Source organism: Echiichthys vipera, assembly GCF_963691815.1.
Source record: "Echiichthys vipera genome assembly, chromosome: 3".
Classification (NCBI taxonomy): Eukaryota; Metazoa; Chordata; class Actinopteri; order Perciformes; family Trachinidae; genus Echiichthys; species Echiichthys vipera.
In genome coordinates, this window is record NC_139828.1 from 11,921,692 (window position 1) to 11,939,095 (window position 17,404).

The 17,404-nt window shown below is 38.9% G+C and overlaps 3 protein-coding genes across 4 annotated transcripts in view; 2 read left to right on the plus strand and 1 right to left on the minus strand.

Moving 5' to 3' along the window:
• Positions 1–5,693, plus strand: part of cpamd8 (C3 and PZP like alpha-2-macroglobulin domain containing 8) — a 43,762-nt gene extending 38,069 nt beyond the window's left edge. Inside the window, exons 42-44 of one of the 2 annotated variants that reach the window (XM_083911638.1) lie at positions 825–899; positions 4,285–4,486; positions 4,699–5,693. In XM_083911638.1, the coding sequence (XP_083767764.1) occupies positions 825–899; positions 4,285–4,486; position 4,699 (278 nt within the window). In that variant the 3' untranslated portion in view covers positions 4,700–5,693. The remainder of the gene's footprint in view (positions 1–824; positions 900–4,284; positions 4,487–4,698) is intronic. The other variant, XM_083911639.1, reaches the window with a different exon arrangement.
• A 2,049-nt stretch (positions 5,694–7,742) lies between these two features.
• cimap1d (CIMAP1 family member D) lies at positions 7,743–10,345 on the plus strand (the record flags this gene model as incomplete). Its single annotated transcript, XM_083940344.1, has 4 exons — positions 7,743–7,782; positions 8,410–8,520; positions 9,498–9,611; positions 9,858–10,345. The coding sequence occupies 4 exons, from the start codon at positions 7,743–7,745 to the stop codon at positions 10,343–10,345; spliced, it is 753 nt and encodes a 250-aa protein (XP_083796470.1).
• A 185-nt stretch (positions 10,346–10,530) lies between these two features.
• On the minus strand, positions 10,531–13,005 carry cks2 (CDC28 protein kinase regulatory subunit 2). The gene is made up of 3 exons (XM_083940094.1): positions 12,830–13,005; positions 11,877–12,004; positions 10,531–10,958 (listed from the first exon to the last, which is right to left on the minus strand). The coding sequence occupies exons 1-3, from the start codon at positions 12,886–12,888 to the stop codon at positions 10,915–10,917; spliced, it is 231 nt and encodes a 76-aa protein (XP_083796220.1). The 5' UTR covers positions 12,889–13,005; the 3' UTR covers positions 10,531–10,914.
• Positions 13,006–17,404: the final 4,399 nt, after the last annotated feature.

A 17,404-nucleotide genomic window follows, 5' to 3' on the forward strand; every position in this document is an offset into this window, starting at 1 on the left:
TGTGTGTGTGTGTGTGTGTGTAGGTGTGTAGGTGTGTGTGTTTGTGTGTGTGTGTGTGTGTGCGTGTGCGTGCGTGTGTGTGTGCGATGTCCATTGGGCACGCATCCGTATGTGTCTGTTCACACGCACATGCAAGTGTGTCGATGCTCATCTGTGTGTGTGCCATTATCTGAGCTGTAGAAACAGCTGTTCAGGTGTTGAGCTGATTACTGGATGAGTTTTCTGAGGGGAGCTCCCCGCCGCATCCCCCCACCCTCTTTCGCTCTCTGCTGTATTACAGGGCTCTCTCCAAATGACAGAGTGCTTTTGTCCAGCCCTTTGAAATCCTTGTCACATTCCTTTCCGACGCACAGCCCAACAACAAAGGAGCCTTCATGTTGTGGAGCAGATTTGGAAAAGCCATAGACAAAACTTTGGTGGGAAAAGTCCTCAGTTTGTGCCAAGTGGTTCATGCTGTAGTTTATCAAAAGAATCATATTTTTGTTTAGAGCTACCAGACCTTGTTTGTTTGTGTATGGTTGTGTGGGGGAGATTCGTGCCACCATTTCCCTGTTTTGAAAAGGAAAAAGATACAATTTGTTTCCACAAACGGTCCCACTGGCCATGGTTTGGCCCCTGCTATTTTTGGAAAGATTTGAATGCAGGCCTGGCTTGAGACTGAGTGTACATCATTGTTTTTCAAGAAGTGTTGCTCAGTGGGGTGGATAATGCTTCTGGGATTATGCAACACTGAGACTGTTGGATTCATTACTAGCTGTTTTTTTAGGTGCCATGGCAGCCACATAAATGTGAATAATCTAACGTGTGTGTGTTTGAATTTCCAGCAGAGACCACAGTGGAGGACAGGCAACCAATAGCAAATCAGGAAACAGAGCAGCCTTCAGTGCCTGTACACACAGGTAACTTCATCTATCACGCCTTTCCTTCACATTACCTTCCATCTCCAACATTCCCTCCATCTGCCCTCTAAGGCCAGCTGTACACAGCAGCAGAGACAATACTACTCGGTATATTTTCTGCCTACAGTGGCTTTTACTTCTTCACTTGAATATCGAGTATGCACATGTTCTTAGAGTCAGCAGCACATTACATCTGCTCTCTGGTTGTTCTAGGAGTGGAGATTTCAGACCTGTGATATGTTGTTTGCGTAGAGCATTTTGAGTGAATTGTGTGTGTTTTTTGGGGGGTAATGGAGAGAACAGGAGTTCACAAGGGCAGGAAGAAGAAAGAGCAAGAGACAAAGAGATGAAAGGGTGTTAAACGAAGAGAAGAAAGGGACGAAAGATAGATAGTCAAAGAGGGATGAGCGGGAGACAAGATGAAAGAAGAAAGAGAAAAAAGAGCAGGATAGAGAGAGAGAAAGGGTGAGAATAAAGTAGAGGGAAGTAGATTGTAGGTGGGGTATGTGGCAGCACATTCCCCTGCCACCACATCATGTCTACAGTCGGTGTGATAAATAGGTGGATAGGTTTCACACTGCAGGCTTGATTGTTGCTCTGCCATGATCTTAGATCAGCTGCCACTTCCAGAGAGGCAGCCAGAGAATTCCTGAAAGATGTTTGACTGTGTGTGAAGGGAGGATGTAGCTGTGTTACACTTGGCAACAAAAACATAAAAAAGGCACTGCAGTCATTCACAAGTTGCAGTGCAAGTGTGTATGCATGCTGCTGTGTGCGCATGGATTTTATGTGGGAATATGTGAGCTGCTACTGATATACAACATGAAGGGCCGCAAATTTTGGAGTTGTGCACAGGTGTGTGTGCGTGCGGCGTGCATGTGTGCGCGTGTCTGTGTGTTTGTTTGTGTGTGTGTGTGTGTGTGTGTGTGTGTGTGTGTGTGTGTGTGTGTGTGTGTGTGTGTGTGTGTGTGTGTGTGTGTGTGTGTGTGTGTGTGTGTGTGTGTGTGTGTGTGTGTGTGTGTGTGTGTGTGTGTGTGTGTGTGTGTGTGTGCGTGTGTGTGTGTGTGTGTGTGTGTGAGATGTGAGATGTGGCACAGCCTGCACTGACTTGTTTCCCAGCCTGCAGCTCCCAGTAGCTGAAGCTCACAAAGCTGCTCTCAGTCAAAGGTCTCTGTTGTACAAAAGCTAACGCTTCACACTCACCACAGGAATGCTGTTATGCACTCACACAGACACGTATATCTATATATGCACACATACACATATTGCATGCTCACACAGGCAAACACACACACACACACACACACACACACACACACACACACACACACACACACACACACACAGTCACCTAGCATATGATAACACAGAGGTGATTAGATTGAATAAGTACTGTAAAAACACTGTCATTGTAAACCATTAGAATGTTGACGACATGCCCGCTAAGTGCACTGAGAGTGTAATAGGTGAAGGCGGGCTGTGCCAAGGAACTGACAGTTTCCACTGGAACAGTGGAGGAAGCTGAAGCTCTGGAATTAGCTTGCCTGTGCAGACTTGTCTTATTAGTGAAGTTGTACCAGAAGACAACATACAGCATAATAGATAGATAGACTTGGAGGATTCATTTGACATTTATTTTTCCATCTTGTGCTTTAGTCACTTTTAATTCCCCTCCTTTAAGAATAACATGTCCATGTGTGTTTGTGTGTTTACACATCGCCATGAAGTCCAATGTGTACCACAAACTTTCAAAAACCAAAATCAAAACACTTTATGACTCTATACTCTTATCCAAAAACAGAGCGAATTAAAAGTAGCATGGTATGTGAGAGTGCAACATTTTAAGCAGGGAGGGACCCCTGCTGTCCGTGATGGGGTATTGCTGCAAGAGCTTCAAATGTACAGGATATTAAAGGTGCCCTGTGGAGTTTTCTTGTAAACAGACAAAAGTTGTATTTACATCCAGTGTTAATCACCGGGTCTAAAAAACATGTGTTGAATGTATTTTCTCCCTCATAAAACATCCACAAAGCAGATTTTCCTTAAAGGTTTGAAAACCTAGTTTGCATCTGTATTTAATGTTAATTACCTTCTTCTTCTGCCCGTACTGCACTGGTCTTACCGCCACCTGCAGAACAGTTGAGTGGTATAAAACCACTGGCAGGAATGTGTATTAGATTACCCGCATGCATTTTATGTACATTCTTGTGCAGATACGCAAGAACAGACAGCAAACTCGACACAGTACCTTATTTTTTGGGCAGTTTTTCAAGCCTTTATTATATAGGACAAACAGGAAATGGGGTGAGAAAGAGAGGGAGACAGGCAGCAAAGGGCCGCAGGTCAGAGTCGGATGCGCGGCGGCTGCCTCGAGGACATTCAGCCTCTTTACATGGGATTAGGGTAAGGGTTCTTTACTCTTTAGCACCTAAATAAAGTACTTCTTTATTGTATATCAGATGTTATGATCATAGACCATATAGAATACAGACGTAGTCTCTGTGACATCACTCATGGGTTTCTGAAGAGCCCAAATTAAGCTCAACGTGGGTAGCTTCCGGTGGCTCAGGCGGTCGCCATCTTGGCAGTGCCTGTATGTATATGTAACACTGTAACAAGATTATTATCTAGATTTTGATTTGAGAAATAATAATGCTAACATAAATAAAATAATACGAGAATTTCACTTTCCAGAAAAAACTGAGGCACATACTTCTTGAAAGGTCCCTTACTCCAATTGAACAGACACAGCAAGCCATATTATTTTTAAAGAAGAAGAAGAAAGCGTGCCTTTATTAGTCCCGCAAGGGGAAACTAACTTTTCACTCTTTTGTTGTTTTTTTAAACACACACACAGGCCTCTAATAGACACACATGCACAAACAGAGCGCAGAGAGCAAGACATTTTTTATTTGTCCAATATTTGGATGACTAATTCCCAAAAACTTCACTAACACAAGCTTCCATCGAGTCAGTTCATTATCTATGCAGTGAATTGAGGTGCCGGTTGGTGCCAACCGGTGTATGGTTTTTCAGCAGCCATTTTGTTAGATAAGTTAGTCAGGCCTTGTGTTCTTTTCTTTCCCTCACATAGTTGGAGGTAGTCAGGCCCAGTTTTTTGTTCTATTTAACTTGTTTCTTTGGCACAACCCTCATGGCCCTCCTTCCACCTGTTGCATTTGTTTGCTCCTCATTCGTTGTGAATAAACCCACATCATTTTGTTCTCTAGTTATGTGTCTTTCTCGTCATTGTTTGTCGAGTTACCCGTACAGGAAACAGCTGCTATCAACCATTCAGTGGCTACCTTGTCAGGGCCTGATCTCTTCAGACCTCATAAACCGGTGTAATGTGTCTCATTTTCTACCCCGGCCCTGATCTCTCCAGGTGAAGAGGAGCAGGGGTCCATGGCCGAGGTGTCCTACTACTCCTATGAATATGACTCAGATTCTGAGCCTTTCCTTGCTGATGCAGTGGGAGGGGACCATTTCGACCTTCCTGAAGGTGGGGAGGATGTAGAGCAGAACGGGCTCCTGCCAGCAGATACCCAGCTACCCACACTGGACACAAAAAACACCCCTGAGCGATGGTAGGAGCTGCTCCACCTATTTCTAAGTTACTCGATTTCAGGAATTTCCTCTGAGCTTTAAGGATAATGCTGGTGTTATTCAAAATAACCTACAGTGCCCTTTTAAACAACTATATCACTCGATCAGAATTCATTTAAAAGGATTTATGGGTGTTAATGGTGTCTGCGATGATCTCCTAATGAAAATCTCTTGTTTTTCCTGTCACCCACAGAAACGCTCAAAGAGTGAAGCCATATCCACCTCCAAATTGTACATTATTTGTGAATATGCTAGTGAATGGAAAGAGAAGAGAGACTTGGGACTTGTTCAGCCTGAAAGGAAGAGATGGGGGAGTCTGGAGATTCTGTGTGTGTTTGTGTGTGTGTTTGTCAGTGTCGGCGTCTGTGTGGATGCATTTATACGTCTGTGTGTGCGTGTGCGTGTGTGTGTGTTGTTGGATGTGACTGTGTATGACTGCTATGAAGGTAGTGTCCTCCAGACTTTTATTTTTCTTCCTCCAGACTCCTGGTCACCAATAGGCACCATAGCGTCTTTGTTATTCACTGTACTGCCTTTATAATCACTAGAAGAAATAATCAAGTATTTATGTTTGTAATTACACCTGACTTTAAGGCAAAATATTTTGTTATATTTTCTATCTGTGGTATTTATTTGTAGCTAGAGGTCATATCATTTTTATTTTTATTTTTTGTCATTGCTCACCATTACAGTCTACTTTCTCCCATTGTGGTTCTCTGAGTTCAAACAAAAGATATGTGCTGTCATAGCAAGCTTTAACCTAATTATTGAAATGTTTGATGAAATTTCTGTGCTGGTATCATGCTGGAAAAGACATATGCTTTACAGAAACATAAGCTCAAATGTTTTTTTGTCTTTATTAGAGATTGACAGGAAACATAAACAAAGAGAAGGGGACTGACATGTAACAAACTCCTCCACCAGGACACACCAGCTCAAACATTTCTGAAACTGTCGTACCAAGACACCAACGTCATCTACTCTCAAGTCCCCTTTCACCTTACCTACCTTGAGATTTGATTGTACAGTTCATAAGCTATTTTGTTTTTGTTAAATTTTGATTCGTGAAGCAATCAACTTAAAAATCAAGAATGAAGTTATGAATTCCTGTAAATGAACCAAATTTGATTAAATGTAGCCCCTATTCATATATAAAAAAAAAAATGTGCTTTTCAAAACAAAGGAGAATAAAATTTGTATACAATCCAAAGTTTTGGTTTTGTTGCCTTTTCCACTCTCCGGTTTTGATGCTCCAGATAATAAGCAGACTTCTGGAGTTGCTCATGTGTCCGGTCATTAATATGGGTTACCTGGGTTCAAGTCATTGGCATTATCACGCGTTTATCTTGTGCAATTGCACTTTGTATAATTGAAAGAAGAAGAATTACTTTATTTATCCTGCACGGGGAAATTGAATTTTTTCACTCTTATTATTATACATGTTACACACACAGGCCCGAAATACACACATGCACAGACAGGACCTATACCTGCAAAGGAGAGATGTTAGAGCGAGGGGGCTGCCAGTGACCAGCACCCCGAGCAGTGCCCAGGAGATGAACTGGCACCTCTCCAGCCACCAGTCCACGCTCCATACAGGGACTTGAACCAGCAACCCTACAGTTCCCAGCCAAGTCACCTATGACTGAGCTAATACCTTGACCCTTCTTACTTTTTTAGAAAAATACAACCTCGGCAGATGCAGCACAGTATATGCTCCACTAGCAACAGTTCCTTTGAAGGGCTAGTTAAGTCTGGAGATCATTTCCTGCCAGCAGTGAGCTGTATTACAACCGTGCTGCTTCAGAGGGCCCTCTGCTTTGATACCTGGCTCTGTGACCCCTGGCATGCTTTTGTGTCACAAACAGAAAGCATGCATGTGTATCAGCTTGTACACACTGTATAAATCTATGTGTTTGTGTAACTGCTAACAACAGATTTTGTTACCAAAGCAGCAGTGGGAGAGAGTGAGAGCCTGTTAAAGTTTAATGTGTGTTTTCTGCGTGTCACTTGTCGACCCTCTCAGTTACTGTGGCAACTGGCAGCTCGGGCCTCTAAACAGGGCTGTCAAATCCCAATTACGAATCATCGCTGGGACTAGAGGAGATCAAAGAGGGCTAAACTGTAACTTCATCTGGGTAGTCGGTTTGTCCTTAGGTTAAAGATAAGAAGCCAGAGGTTTGTTGGCCTGACAAATGAAGATACTCGCTGTATCTGCTGAACTTACATCTGACCCTGCTGTGTTGGGAGGGGGGGGGGGGGGCAACACATGAATTGTCTCTTCATCCCTACTTTCATAAATGTAAAGAGGAGCATATGAAGAACTGGTGCTGTCAGTAGTTCATAGTTTAAGGTAACATTGGAAAGAAAAGTTATAAAACACAAAAACATTACCCTCCCTCTAAGCTCTGAGCAGATGCAGTAGGATTTACCCCTCCAGTCTAAATGGAAAAACTTTGTTCCTGTAGTGACAATAAGCCAACAGTGCAGGGGACCTGGCTGCATCAAATTATCCACAGCAGTCTCCGTGGCAACTGCATGCATGGCTGAAGAGTGATATTGCGTCTCCACACTGTCATGAGCAGAAAGGGCGAAAAGAGAAAGGAGGGAGAGGGGGATCTTGGTTTCATGGTTTGCAGGGGGGATCTAGTATTACATGAGTGTGAATTGGAGTGATGACATTGTCCCTGAGTACCAGCTGAGTGCACCTATACATTCACATCTGTGGAGGAAGGGCTATCCATCTGTCTGAGGCCACCACAGGTGGACAAAGGGATAAAAACCCTACCCAGTGTAGACTGCTCTGATGTTGACATTTTGATATGTATTATACGTTTCAGGTTTCCTGATTGTTTCAGAGGAGACAAGGGATTGAGTCTGGATCATCCAGGGTTCTGGGTTTCACTGTGAGCCAGTGCATTGGTGATGCTCGATCCCAGAGAAACAAAACTGTGATCACTGAAGAAAGACCACCAAGATGGACATGGAGTGAAGTGCTCCTCTAAAGAGTGCATTTCCAAGTATGCACCCTGCCTCAGTTCTGTCAGAAAGGGGGAATTACCTGTGGTAAGGTGCAAAAAACACAACCTTTAAGGTTTTGTTTTTAGGATTTTGGAATTGTCAGTCATATTTTGCAGCCAGCTCCTTGTCGTGTCCTCGACAAGTGTTTGAATGTTTGGGCAGTATTGCTTTCGTTGAGAGATTTCTGAAGTATTCTGCACTTCTACAAAGAGTCAAATGGAGAAAAAATACCCAGTAATAGCAGGAAGAGAAAAAGGTAAGTTTATCAGCAGAAACTATACTTTTACCGATCATGTAAATCCATTTGTATATAGTGTACATTCTGTGGAAAGGCATGAATACAATAAGCTATGTTCCAGTTGGGTCATTTGGTACTTTAACAACATTGACTAGAGCAGAGTGGAGGATTTCTCAGTGTGCAGACCTGCCAGAACTCGCTCTTTGTCTGTGAAAAATGCTCCCCCTTACTCTGCTTGAGCAAAATGCCACTGAGCACTTACCTGATGTACGCCGATGTAACACTTTTCTCTGAATTGTGTCTTGATGTGTGCTGCAATCTGCTTGCTGGCTGTTGTCTAACGCAGTGATAGACAACAATCTGATGCAGTCAGCTCTACGTTAACAGGCCACTAATGATATATTGTATCTGGGCAAAACGATGCAGGTCAAATGCAGATCATTCTTGCCTCTCATACTGTTTTTCAGATGGTTAAATACGTGGCCACAGTTATTCTGTAATGTTGCAAATGTGTGGACATTGCAGTTGCATTACTCACTGACTGGTGCTGAAAGGACATCATTTGTGCATTGTCAACATATTTTATAGAGTGTAATGTGTATGTGTGTGGTCGTTCATCTCTGAGTTATTTCTCCACATCTCTAGGGCCAGGGCCGGGGCGCTATGGGCTTCCTCCCACCATTGGATTTATGGGCCATGACTTCACTAAGCCAACTAGCCCTGCCTATTCTTTCCATGGCAGGATGAGTGACACTAGTCAGTTCTTTATCTTTTTCTCTAACTTTTATATTATCATGTAGCTACATAGCTGCAGAGGAAACATTCATTATTTGTGTAATAAGCGCTTTGATACTGTCTCGTTCAGAACTTCATATTATACCATCTCATCAAATATACACAATTTTATTCATTTTTGTAAACGATCATTTATCACATGACAATTATTGACGTATTCATGTTTTCAAAGTGATTTGATATCCTAAAATACATCTCATGAGCTAATAACAGTATAGATCAGGGGTCTGCAACCCTTGGCTCTTGGGCCACATGCGGCTCTTCAGCCCCTTTTCAGTGGCTCCCCGTAGCTTTGCCAGAAAATAATAATTTGGTAAAAGTAAAGTAAGTAAAGTAAAGTAAATAACGTGCACAGTGGACAATCTTCAATCAATCAAAGGGAACACCTGTTATCTTGGGAGTTCAAGGTGGTTTTTAAAACATATTATGTGAAAGTAAAATATGCGTCACATCCTAGCGCCTTTCCTTGCAGGTAGCTGACCCGTGCTGCTGGTAAGCTAACCATGGATATATAGTGTTGCATGGACATATTCATTTGTTTTGACATGAGGATGGCTTACCTGCACTGTATGCTTGATATGTGGTGAGAAATTAGAGCAACATTTTTATAACAGGTAATAATAGGAATAAAATGTTACATAAACCTTTATAAGCTGTGACATCAAATATGTTTTGCGGCTCCAGACACATTTTATTTGGTGGAAGAGGGGGAAATATGGCTCTTTTTCTAGTAAAGCTTGCAGACCCCTAGTATAGATCCTAGGTGATGTAATGTCAAATTAGAGCCCGTAGGGGGAGACAACACCTCATAAATTCTGTAGTGATTTCTCACTGTACCTCCAGCGAGCCAGTGTATTTTGAGACCAATGCATCATTAAACCAAACTGACAGACAAGATATTATATTGAACTTATAACAAATGTTTACTATCCCTGCAGTGTATTGTGTAGACTCAAGTCCGGGGCCGCAGTATCACATTAATGCAAAAATCACTCGTTTTGGAAGGGATGGCACACCTGCATACTCAATGTTGGGCAGAGTGAACGCACACAGTAAGTTCCTCTTCATTATAGAAATATAAGTGTTATTTGATCGCACATTATTCATGTTGTAAGGATGTATTTTCAACTAAATCAAACTAATTGTTCCCTTATTGTAGCAAACCACTTTCTTTTGACACTACTCGTTGAGATCCAGTGTCAGCTGTTATAACTGAAAATCTGAACCCCACTGAGTAGACACTTCACCATATGTTGTTGAGTTGAACGTTTATTATTTAACTGTTTTCTGTTCACTAGAGGAGCTTTTCCAGACACCTGGACCAGGAGCATACAGCCCTGAGAAGACCCCGCCATGTAACCTCCAGCGTAGACCCCCGTCCTACACAATGGGCTCTCGTACACAATACCGGAGCGTCGACTCTGTACCTGCTCCGAACAAGTACTGTCTCCCTCCACTCATGGGCCCTCAGGTCCCAAACAAGCAAGCCAGTGCAAGCTACACAATGTCAGGTAGCTACAGCACAGGGGCACCATCTGTGGATTTAGCCCAGACACCAGGGCCTTGCAGGTACAACAGTACGGACCCAAGCATTTACTTACACAGACAGCCGGCGTTTTCCATGTTGGGACGTCACGGCTTACCCAAAGATGCCACCAAGAAACCTGGTCCAGGATCTTATAATCCAGAGAAAGTAACTGTCCACAAGGCTCGGGCACCAGCCTACTCCCTGGGCATCAGACACTCTGAATTTGTTACTCCACTAGTTGTCAATGTTTCTGACTGAACATCCTCACACTCCCAAAAATGACAAACATAATTCAGTAATCTGTTAGAAAAAAATATTCATGGACAAACATATTTGAAGAAGGACATTTAATTTTGTTCTTTCAGCAACAGAACATGTTGAATCAACCATGACTCACTGACAACATTTATAATATCTAGAAATAATATTATTTACAACACAAACACAAGTTTAAAGAACAGGAGAAACAGGGAAAAGAATGGGCTTGAGAAAAATAAATTCATATGCCTGTACAACTCTGTAAATAAAATAACAAAATGGCATCAAAGGACATTTTAAAAAATGTATTAAAATGTACAATTGACAGGCAAACTTTCATCTTCATATTGTTTACACGGTTTTCATTCACAGTGGATTCAAGCGGTTTGTCTCTCATTACCTCTAAAAATTGAGTTTGAAAGAACAAAAAAAAAAAATTACAATTCAACTAAGGGCTTTCTACACAATGCATTAGAACATATGTAGATATGTATGTAGAAGAGATGTATGGTTCAAAGACAAAACAAATCAGCAAAGATGATAGCAGGCATTTTACAGATGGTTCCCATTTAATCCTTTGGGAGAGGTCTTCTGAAAAGCAGTATGTGTGGCTCTGGAAAGTAAAGCAAAGAAGAAGTATGTCAGCACCATCTACTGTGCAAAACAGTACGGTGGTGACAGTGTACCGTCATGCACACAGCTGTGTATGCATATAACTTTCACTCCAGTCTAATGGCACATGCTAGGATCTATTCAGATATTTTTCATGACAACCTTCATGCCATACTCATAAGCCGATGCCCATTTGTTGTAAAACAACAGCTACCGGTCACTTATCATTCTTCTTCCCATACTAGTCATGAAAAGATCCTTTGTGGCAGACTAGAGATGGGGGACAAAAATGCACTCTAAAGCTTAGCTAAAGCCAAAATGAGGCTTCAGCAGGCTGAGTTAGACAAAACAAGGAGGTACTTTCCAAATGTACAGTTTTTTTTTTTAACTGGGTCTGTCCGACGTTCCTGCCTGTTATAGGGAAGGTTTACGTTGGCACCATACTCTACGGGGGAATTGTTGGGTCTATGTAAATCATAAATAAGTCATAGAGTGTGGTTTTCACCTACTCTGTAAAGTGTCCTGAGATAACTTTTGTTATGATTTGGCTCTATAAATAAAATTGAATTGAATTTTGTTACTGAGCTGTACTGAAGTGCTAGTAAGTGGACTTTTGTTTTATAAATAAATAAATACTATAGCATTGGAAATACCCATTTGATTAGACTAATTCAGATCGCTGAAACCATAAAACCATAGTGTATATTTACTCTCTACTTTTTTCACAGAAGGACAGTATTTTTTTAGTCCCTTGTAGACGACCAATAAGAAAGGATATTTTCACAACCAGCATGGACGGAATATAGGATTGCATTAATCAATAGCTCTTGGCGTGTGGGATTGTGTGAGCACTGTTTTATGACAAGACTTGAGAAAAAACAAAATGTGAATCTATCCTTTCTAAGACACCGTCACTCACCTGGTTTGTGGATCATATAGTGAATCCAGCCCTGGCTCTGCTGCACCCCAAGTCCCCTCCACTCGTCTTCTGTCATCAGGTGGGAGGAGGGCACCAGTTTAGACAGCTGCTTTGGAAGCACCACATGCCTTTGGGAAGATAAAGAAAACGGTCAGAAAATATATGGTATCAAACAGCAGCCTTCATAGTTTTTTAGGCCAAGGACCCCTTAACTGAAAGAGCCATTACAAATATTGTATTAAACAATAGTGAGTTGCATATTAAATTGGGCCTAACAGCTAGGGAAGCATAACACCTATACACACTTTTTATGGTGCATACACTACTAAGATATTACAATGAATGGATGAATCTATTTATACATCATATGTTAATGTTAAACATACATTTGTATGGCACATTGAATCATTTAGCTCAACTGTATCTGTGCATGGCTAGCCAGTAAGCCTATCATCAAGATTGTGTAATTTTTTCCCACAAATGTATCTTTGCTAATAATACGTTGTATTCATGTTAATGTATATTTTCAGACATATTTTCGAAAGAAAAAAAAACAGTTGGTAAGATTATTACAATTTAGCAGACCTTCTGCAGCATATAGGTCCCCTGTTGAAGATCTCTGGTTTAAAATATCTATCTTGTAAGGGTGGTAGGTTAACTTCACGTCGAAGAAGACAGTTATCAGCTAAGGTCACTTAAATGAAACGTTAGCTAACGTTAACGCTCGAGGCCACGATACTAACGTTAGGTCAGTAACGTAAACTCTTAACCGTACCCATTTCAAAATGAAGTTACCAGCATAGCTTACGTTAACGTTATATTGGGCCGTGTTAAGTTAGCTAACATTAACCCAGCCACTCTCGCCGTAATTTGACTTGAAACTGACGTTACTCGACACAAAATAACAGACTTTTCAAAACAACCGTAGCTAATGTTAGCAACGTTAACCATACCTGTACTCGAACTCCTCGTCGTTGTACTTGTCGGAATAGTAAATTTGTTTCTTCGACATGTTCAGTCGATGATAGCGGTATGAAGCTGAAGTCTAGAGAGCTGTTTTCAGGTGGAGTGAAGTCGCTATCTCACTACTTGTATTTTTAGTAGCAATGTTTTTGCGAGCGCAACAACAAGCTCCTGTCATCTGCCGCTGTTTCCAGAGAACAATTCAAACCCCAACGGTTGCCCGCATTCACCTGATTGGTCGAGGCAGCAGCACGTGCACTTCCCAACTAAGTTCGATCGTCTATGTTCGGGGTGATGACGCACTCGGCTGCGAAAGCACAACTCTTCAACAGTTTGCAACAGTGAGTGTAAATTTCATGTAAATTATTTTAAAAAACATACATTTCAGCTACTATCTCAACTATCTGTTTTGTGCCATATAGTTAAAATAAGTCTTTGGTGTTCTAACGGAAGATATTTGATGTGTTTGAAAACGTTTCTCGTACTTCGTCAGGACTTTTCTTCACCTTTTTACTCTGCTACGTTGCGACTCTTTCCCTCTCCTCGTCACCGAGTATGGAGGACTAAACATGACTTAAGGCTCAATAAATAAATAAATAAACAAATAAATAAATGTATACTTAAATACATAAATACAGGAGTTAATCAATAAACAAATAAATAAATACATAAATAAATGTATACTTAAATGAATGTATAAATACAGGAGTTAATAAATAAATAAACACATAAATAAATGTATACTTAAATAAATACATCAATAAATGTATACTTTAATAAATATATAAATACAGGAGTTAATAAATAAATAAACACATAAATAAATGTATACTTAAATAAATACATAAATAAATGTATACTTAAATAAATATATAAATACAGGAGTTAATAAATAAATAAACACATTAATAAATGTATACTTAAATAAATAAATAAATAAATACATAAATAAATGTATACTTAAATAAATATATAAATACAGGAGTTAATAAATAAATAAACACATAAATAAATGTATACTTAAATAAATATATAAATACATAAATAAATGTATACTTAAATAAATATATAAATACATAAATAAATGTATACTTAAATAAATAAATAAATACATAAATAAATGTATACTTAAACAAATATATAAATACAGGAGTTAATAAATAAATAAACACATAAATAAATGTATACTTAAATAAATATATAAATACAGGAGTTCATAAATAAATACATGAATAAATGTATACTTAAATAAATATATAAATACAGGAGTTAATAAATAAATAAACACATAAATAAATGTATACTTAAATAAATACATAAATACAGGAGTTAATAAATAAATAAACACATAAATAAATGTATACTTAAATAAATATATAAATACAGGAGTTAATAAATAAATAAACACATAAATAAATGTATACTTAAATAAATACATAAATACAGGAGTTAATAAATACATTAATTAATTCGGAAATAAATGAATACATTACATACCTCCTACCTCATTAACATATAGACACAGATATACAGAATTAAATACATGGAGGTGAACAAAAATGTAAAAAATAAATATAAAGCATTAATTTGTGTATGTATTTTATTATAGCATAGCATCTATTTATTATTTTATTTATTTATTTATTTATATATGTATTCATGTTTTTATTTATTCATCCCTGTATTTATTTATTCATACATTTATTTATGCTTTATTTATTTATTGAGACTAAGTCATGTTTGGTATATTGAAATTTTCGGACCAATATCAATCACTCCTGAGGATATTTCTTTTGCCAATATATTGACAGCTCAGGCATACGTGTGGTGTAACCACGAAACATTTCAGAATTATCCCTAAAAACGGACCCCAAGCATTAGACAGTGGACATACACATATAAAACATAATTACTCCATACACTGGCTATATAGCCTAGTGCAACTACTATTATTTTCAATATCCATTAATCTGCTGATTATTTTATCTAATAGCCTAAACTAGTTATGTTGTTGGCTGATGTTAGGCAAAGAACATTTTTTTAATCAACATTGTATCCAAATTTAAGTTGTCACAACTGTTTTTGTAATGTAGGCCTATTCGATTATTTAGTTAAACTGCCTATAGTGCTATTGTTTTCTTGAGCATTTCAATGAATGTGAATTATTTTTGTCACTAAATATTTTCTAAACTAGACTTTTATCACTTGCTATAACAATAAATAGCTCTCTTATTTCTATGCGACATATTTGCACGAGCTTGTTAGTTTTTATTGTTTTTATATCAATAATTTCTGTTGAGGTACTGAGCTATAGACAGACAAGTCATCTCATATATTTTCTCTCTAGGCCTTTCATAAATATAGTCTGTCAATGATTTGTAAGTACATGAAAAAAAACTTACTAAACTTTCTCTTTACATTTTAACCGAACAAAGCAGTTTGAGGATTATGTTGTTGAAAGTAACCTATGTTGTTGCTCTTAGTTGTAATCACTGTTGTCAAGGTAATGGCTGCTAATGAGTGGTGGTGTATTCACAGCATGGTTTGTTCCACTTGTATATGCAAACTACCAAAGTCAGGAGGTAAATGTTAACTCTACACATACAAATCCCAGTATGTGTGAATCAGAGGGATTGAAACTGTAGTGTAAGATCATATGCAATCAAATAATCTATTGTTATTATTGTTAATTCAATCTAGCACCGTCTTCGAATGTTTGCTATCATATTCATTTAAAATACTTTTTATTCAATCTGTTGTGATGCAATAATGGCTTCATATTTGTTTTACTTTTGGCCAGCTTCATGTGCATCTGTCAACATGCATTGATTCTGTCTGGTTTATCAGTAACTTCTTATACTCTGTAGCAAACAAACAAGTGGTGATTGGCTGTTTGGAAGAAGGCGGGATGGCAGTGGTAGTGGTGTCATAGGGTGTCTGATGGGGGTTTGTTTGTGTGAAGGGGATTCTCACTGTGTGTCATTTGTTGTAATGAGGTCTCCTGGATAGTGGGATGAAATTGTTCTATTATTCAGCCACAGCTACGGCTCAGGTGTGCTATCCAAAGCATACACATTGCTTTTTCTTATAAAAGTCATTGGAAGTTCACTGGGCAGGATCTTCTTTTCATCCTCTTTCTCCTCAGAGCCGGACATACTGTAGGTAAGCATCCCGATGCCTTTTCTAAATATCTTCTACTTTACACATATTGTGTCTGGAGTAGGGTTGTGCACAATTTGAATGTATTTGTGTATACTGTTTCATTTACTGTGTTGACCTTCTGTCGTATTTCATTGGACAGACAATATGATTATGGAACTCAACAACTGTAATTACTTGCTTGTTTGAATTCAAGCAATGGAACTTTTTCAGCAGGTATTTTGACACATTTAATTACATTAATGATGACTTCATTCCACTAAGGGGAAATCCTTGTCTTGTTCTTGCTGGCTCACTAGCTTACTGGGACACTTAATTGAATTGAGCCATCATAAATAGATTAAGTGTCCTGAGATAACCTTTGTTATGATTTGGCGCTATAAATAAAATTGAATTGAAATTGAAATTGAATTAATAGAAGAGTCATCTGCGATTTTGCTATTATGTCATTGCAAAATGTCTGCTGTGAAAAAGGTCTGTTAACAGGAATATAATGAGCCTTTCCTCTAATGTGTAGGTGGCAATATTTAGTCATTAGATTGCCCCCTTTATTGCGTAACAGATGACCGTGGGCATTGGGTTATTTCACAATCAGTGCAGACACTGCTCCCACCTGTGCATGTTTTTTTCACACTGACTGCTACAGTTCATTGCCTTGGCGTAAAATGGGAAAAATACAATTGGGAGTGAAATAACTGAGCTGGAAAACAGAGTGGAAATGCTTTGTGGAAAATGCATGAGGGAAGGTGCAATTGAGGAGCTAAAAGGGTCGTGCTGAGATGGCTGATTGCTCTCTGGGGAGGCGGATGGAGGGGAGTTGGGAAGAGAATTCAGGCAGATGGGATAGGGTGGATGTTTTCCCACATGTAGTCCCTTATTATGAGTGTGGAGCGTAGCTTCCTTTGTTAAGTTTTAGTCTACTGCCAGGACAAATGGACCTCCCTCCCCCCAACTCCCACACATACAGTACATACACACACACACACACACACACACACACACAAAATACACTCTAACTAATTGGATGAGACTTATGATGTTATTATTTACTCACATTCTCAATCAATTTCTTAGTTAATATTTCTATTTTGTATTTCAGTACAGTGATTTATACAGTATATTGTGCATTTTTAGCTTTTTCCTCATGAGTTAACATAACATTTCTTTACTGAGATGTATTTTGACAGATTCTTATTATAAATTAGCACAGTACAAAATACAATCATGGATTAAAAAACACTGATAGTAAATCAACATAGACGTACATAGACATACATACACATAGATGGTAGATGTTTGTGTATTCTCCATATGTTCTGAATAATATCATTGCTTTTTTAATTGTCAATTTATATATACTGTATGTTTCAGTTAACTTTGAGGTTTGAAATATTTGCTGCTAACCT

Bases quoted from the DNA above. Each gene is read 5' to 3' on its own strand.
- cks2 (XM_083940094.1), bottom strand. From the start codon at position 12,888: ATGTCGAAGAAACAAATTTACTATTCCGACAAGTACAACGACGAGGAG. The intron at 12,005-12,829 runs GTATGGTTAACG...ATCTTCCCAAAG, and splicing joins GACGAGGAGTTCGAGTACAG to GCATGTGGTGCTTCCAAAGC. The intron at 10,959-11,876 runs GTGAGTGACGGT...TTTACTTTCCAG, and splicing joins CTATATGATCCACAAACCAG to AGCCACACATACTGCTTTTC.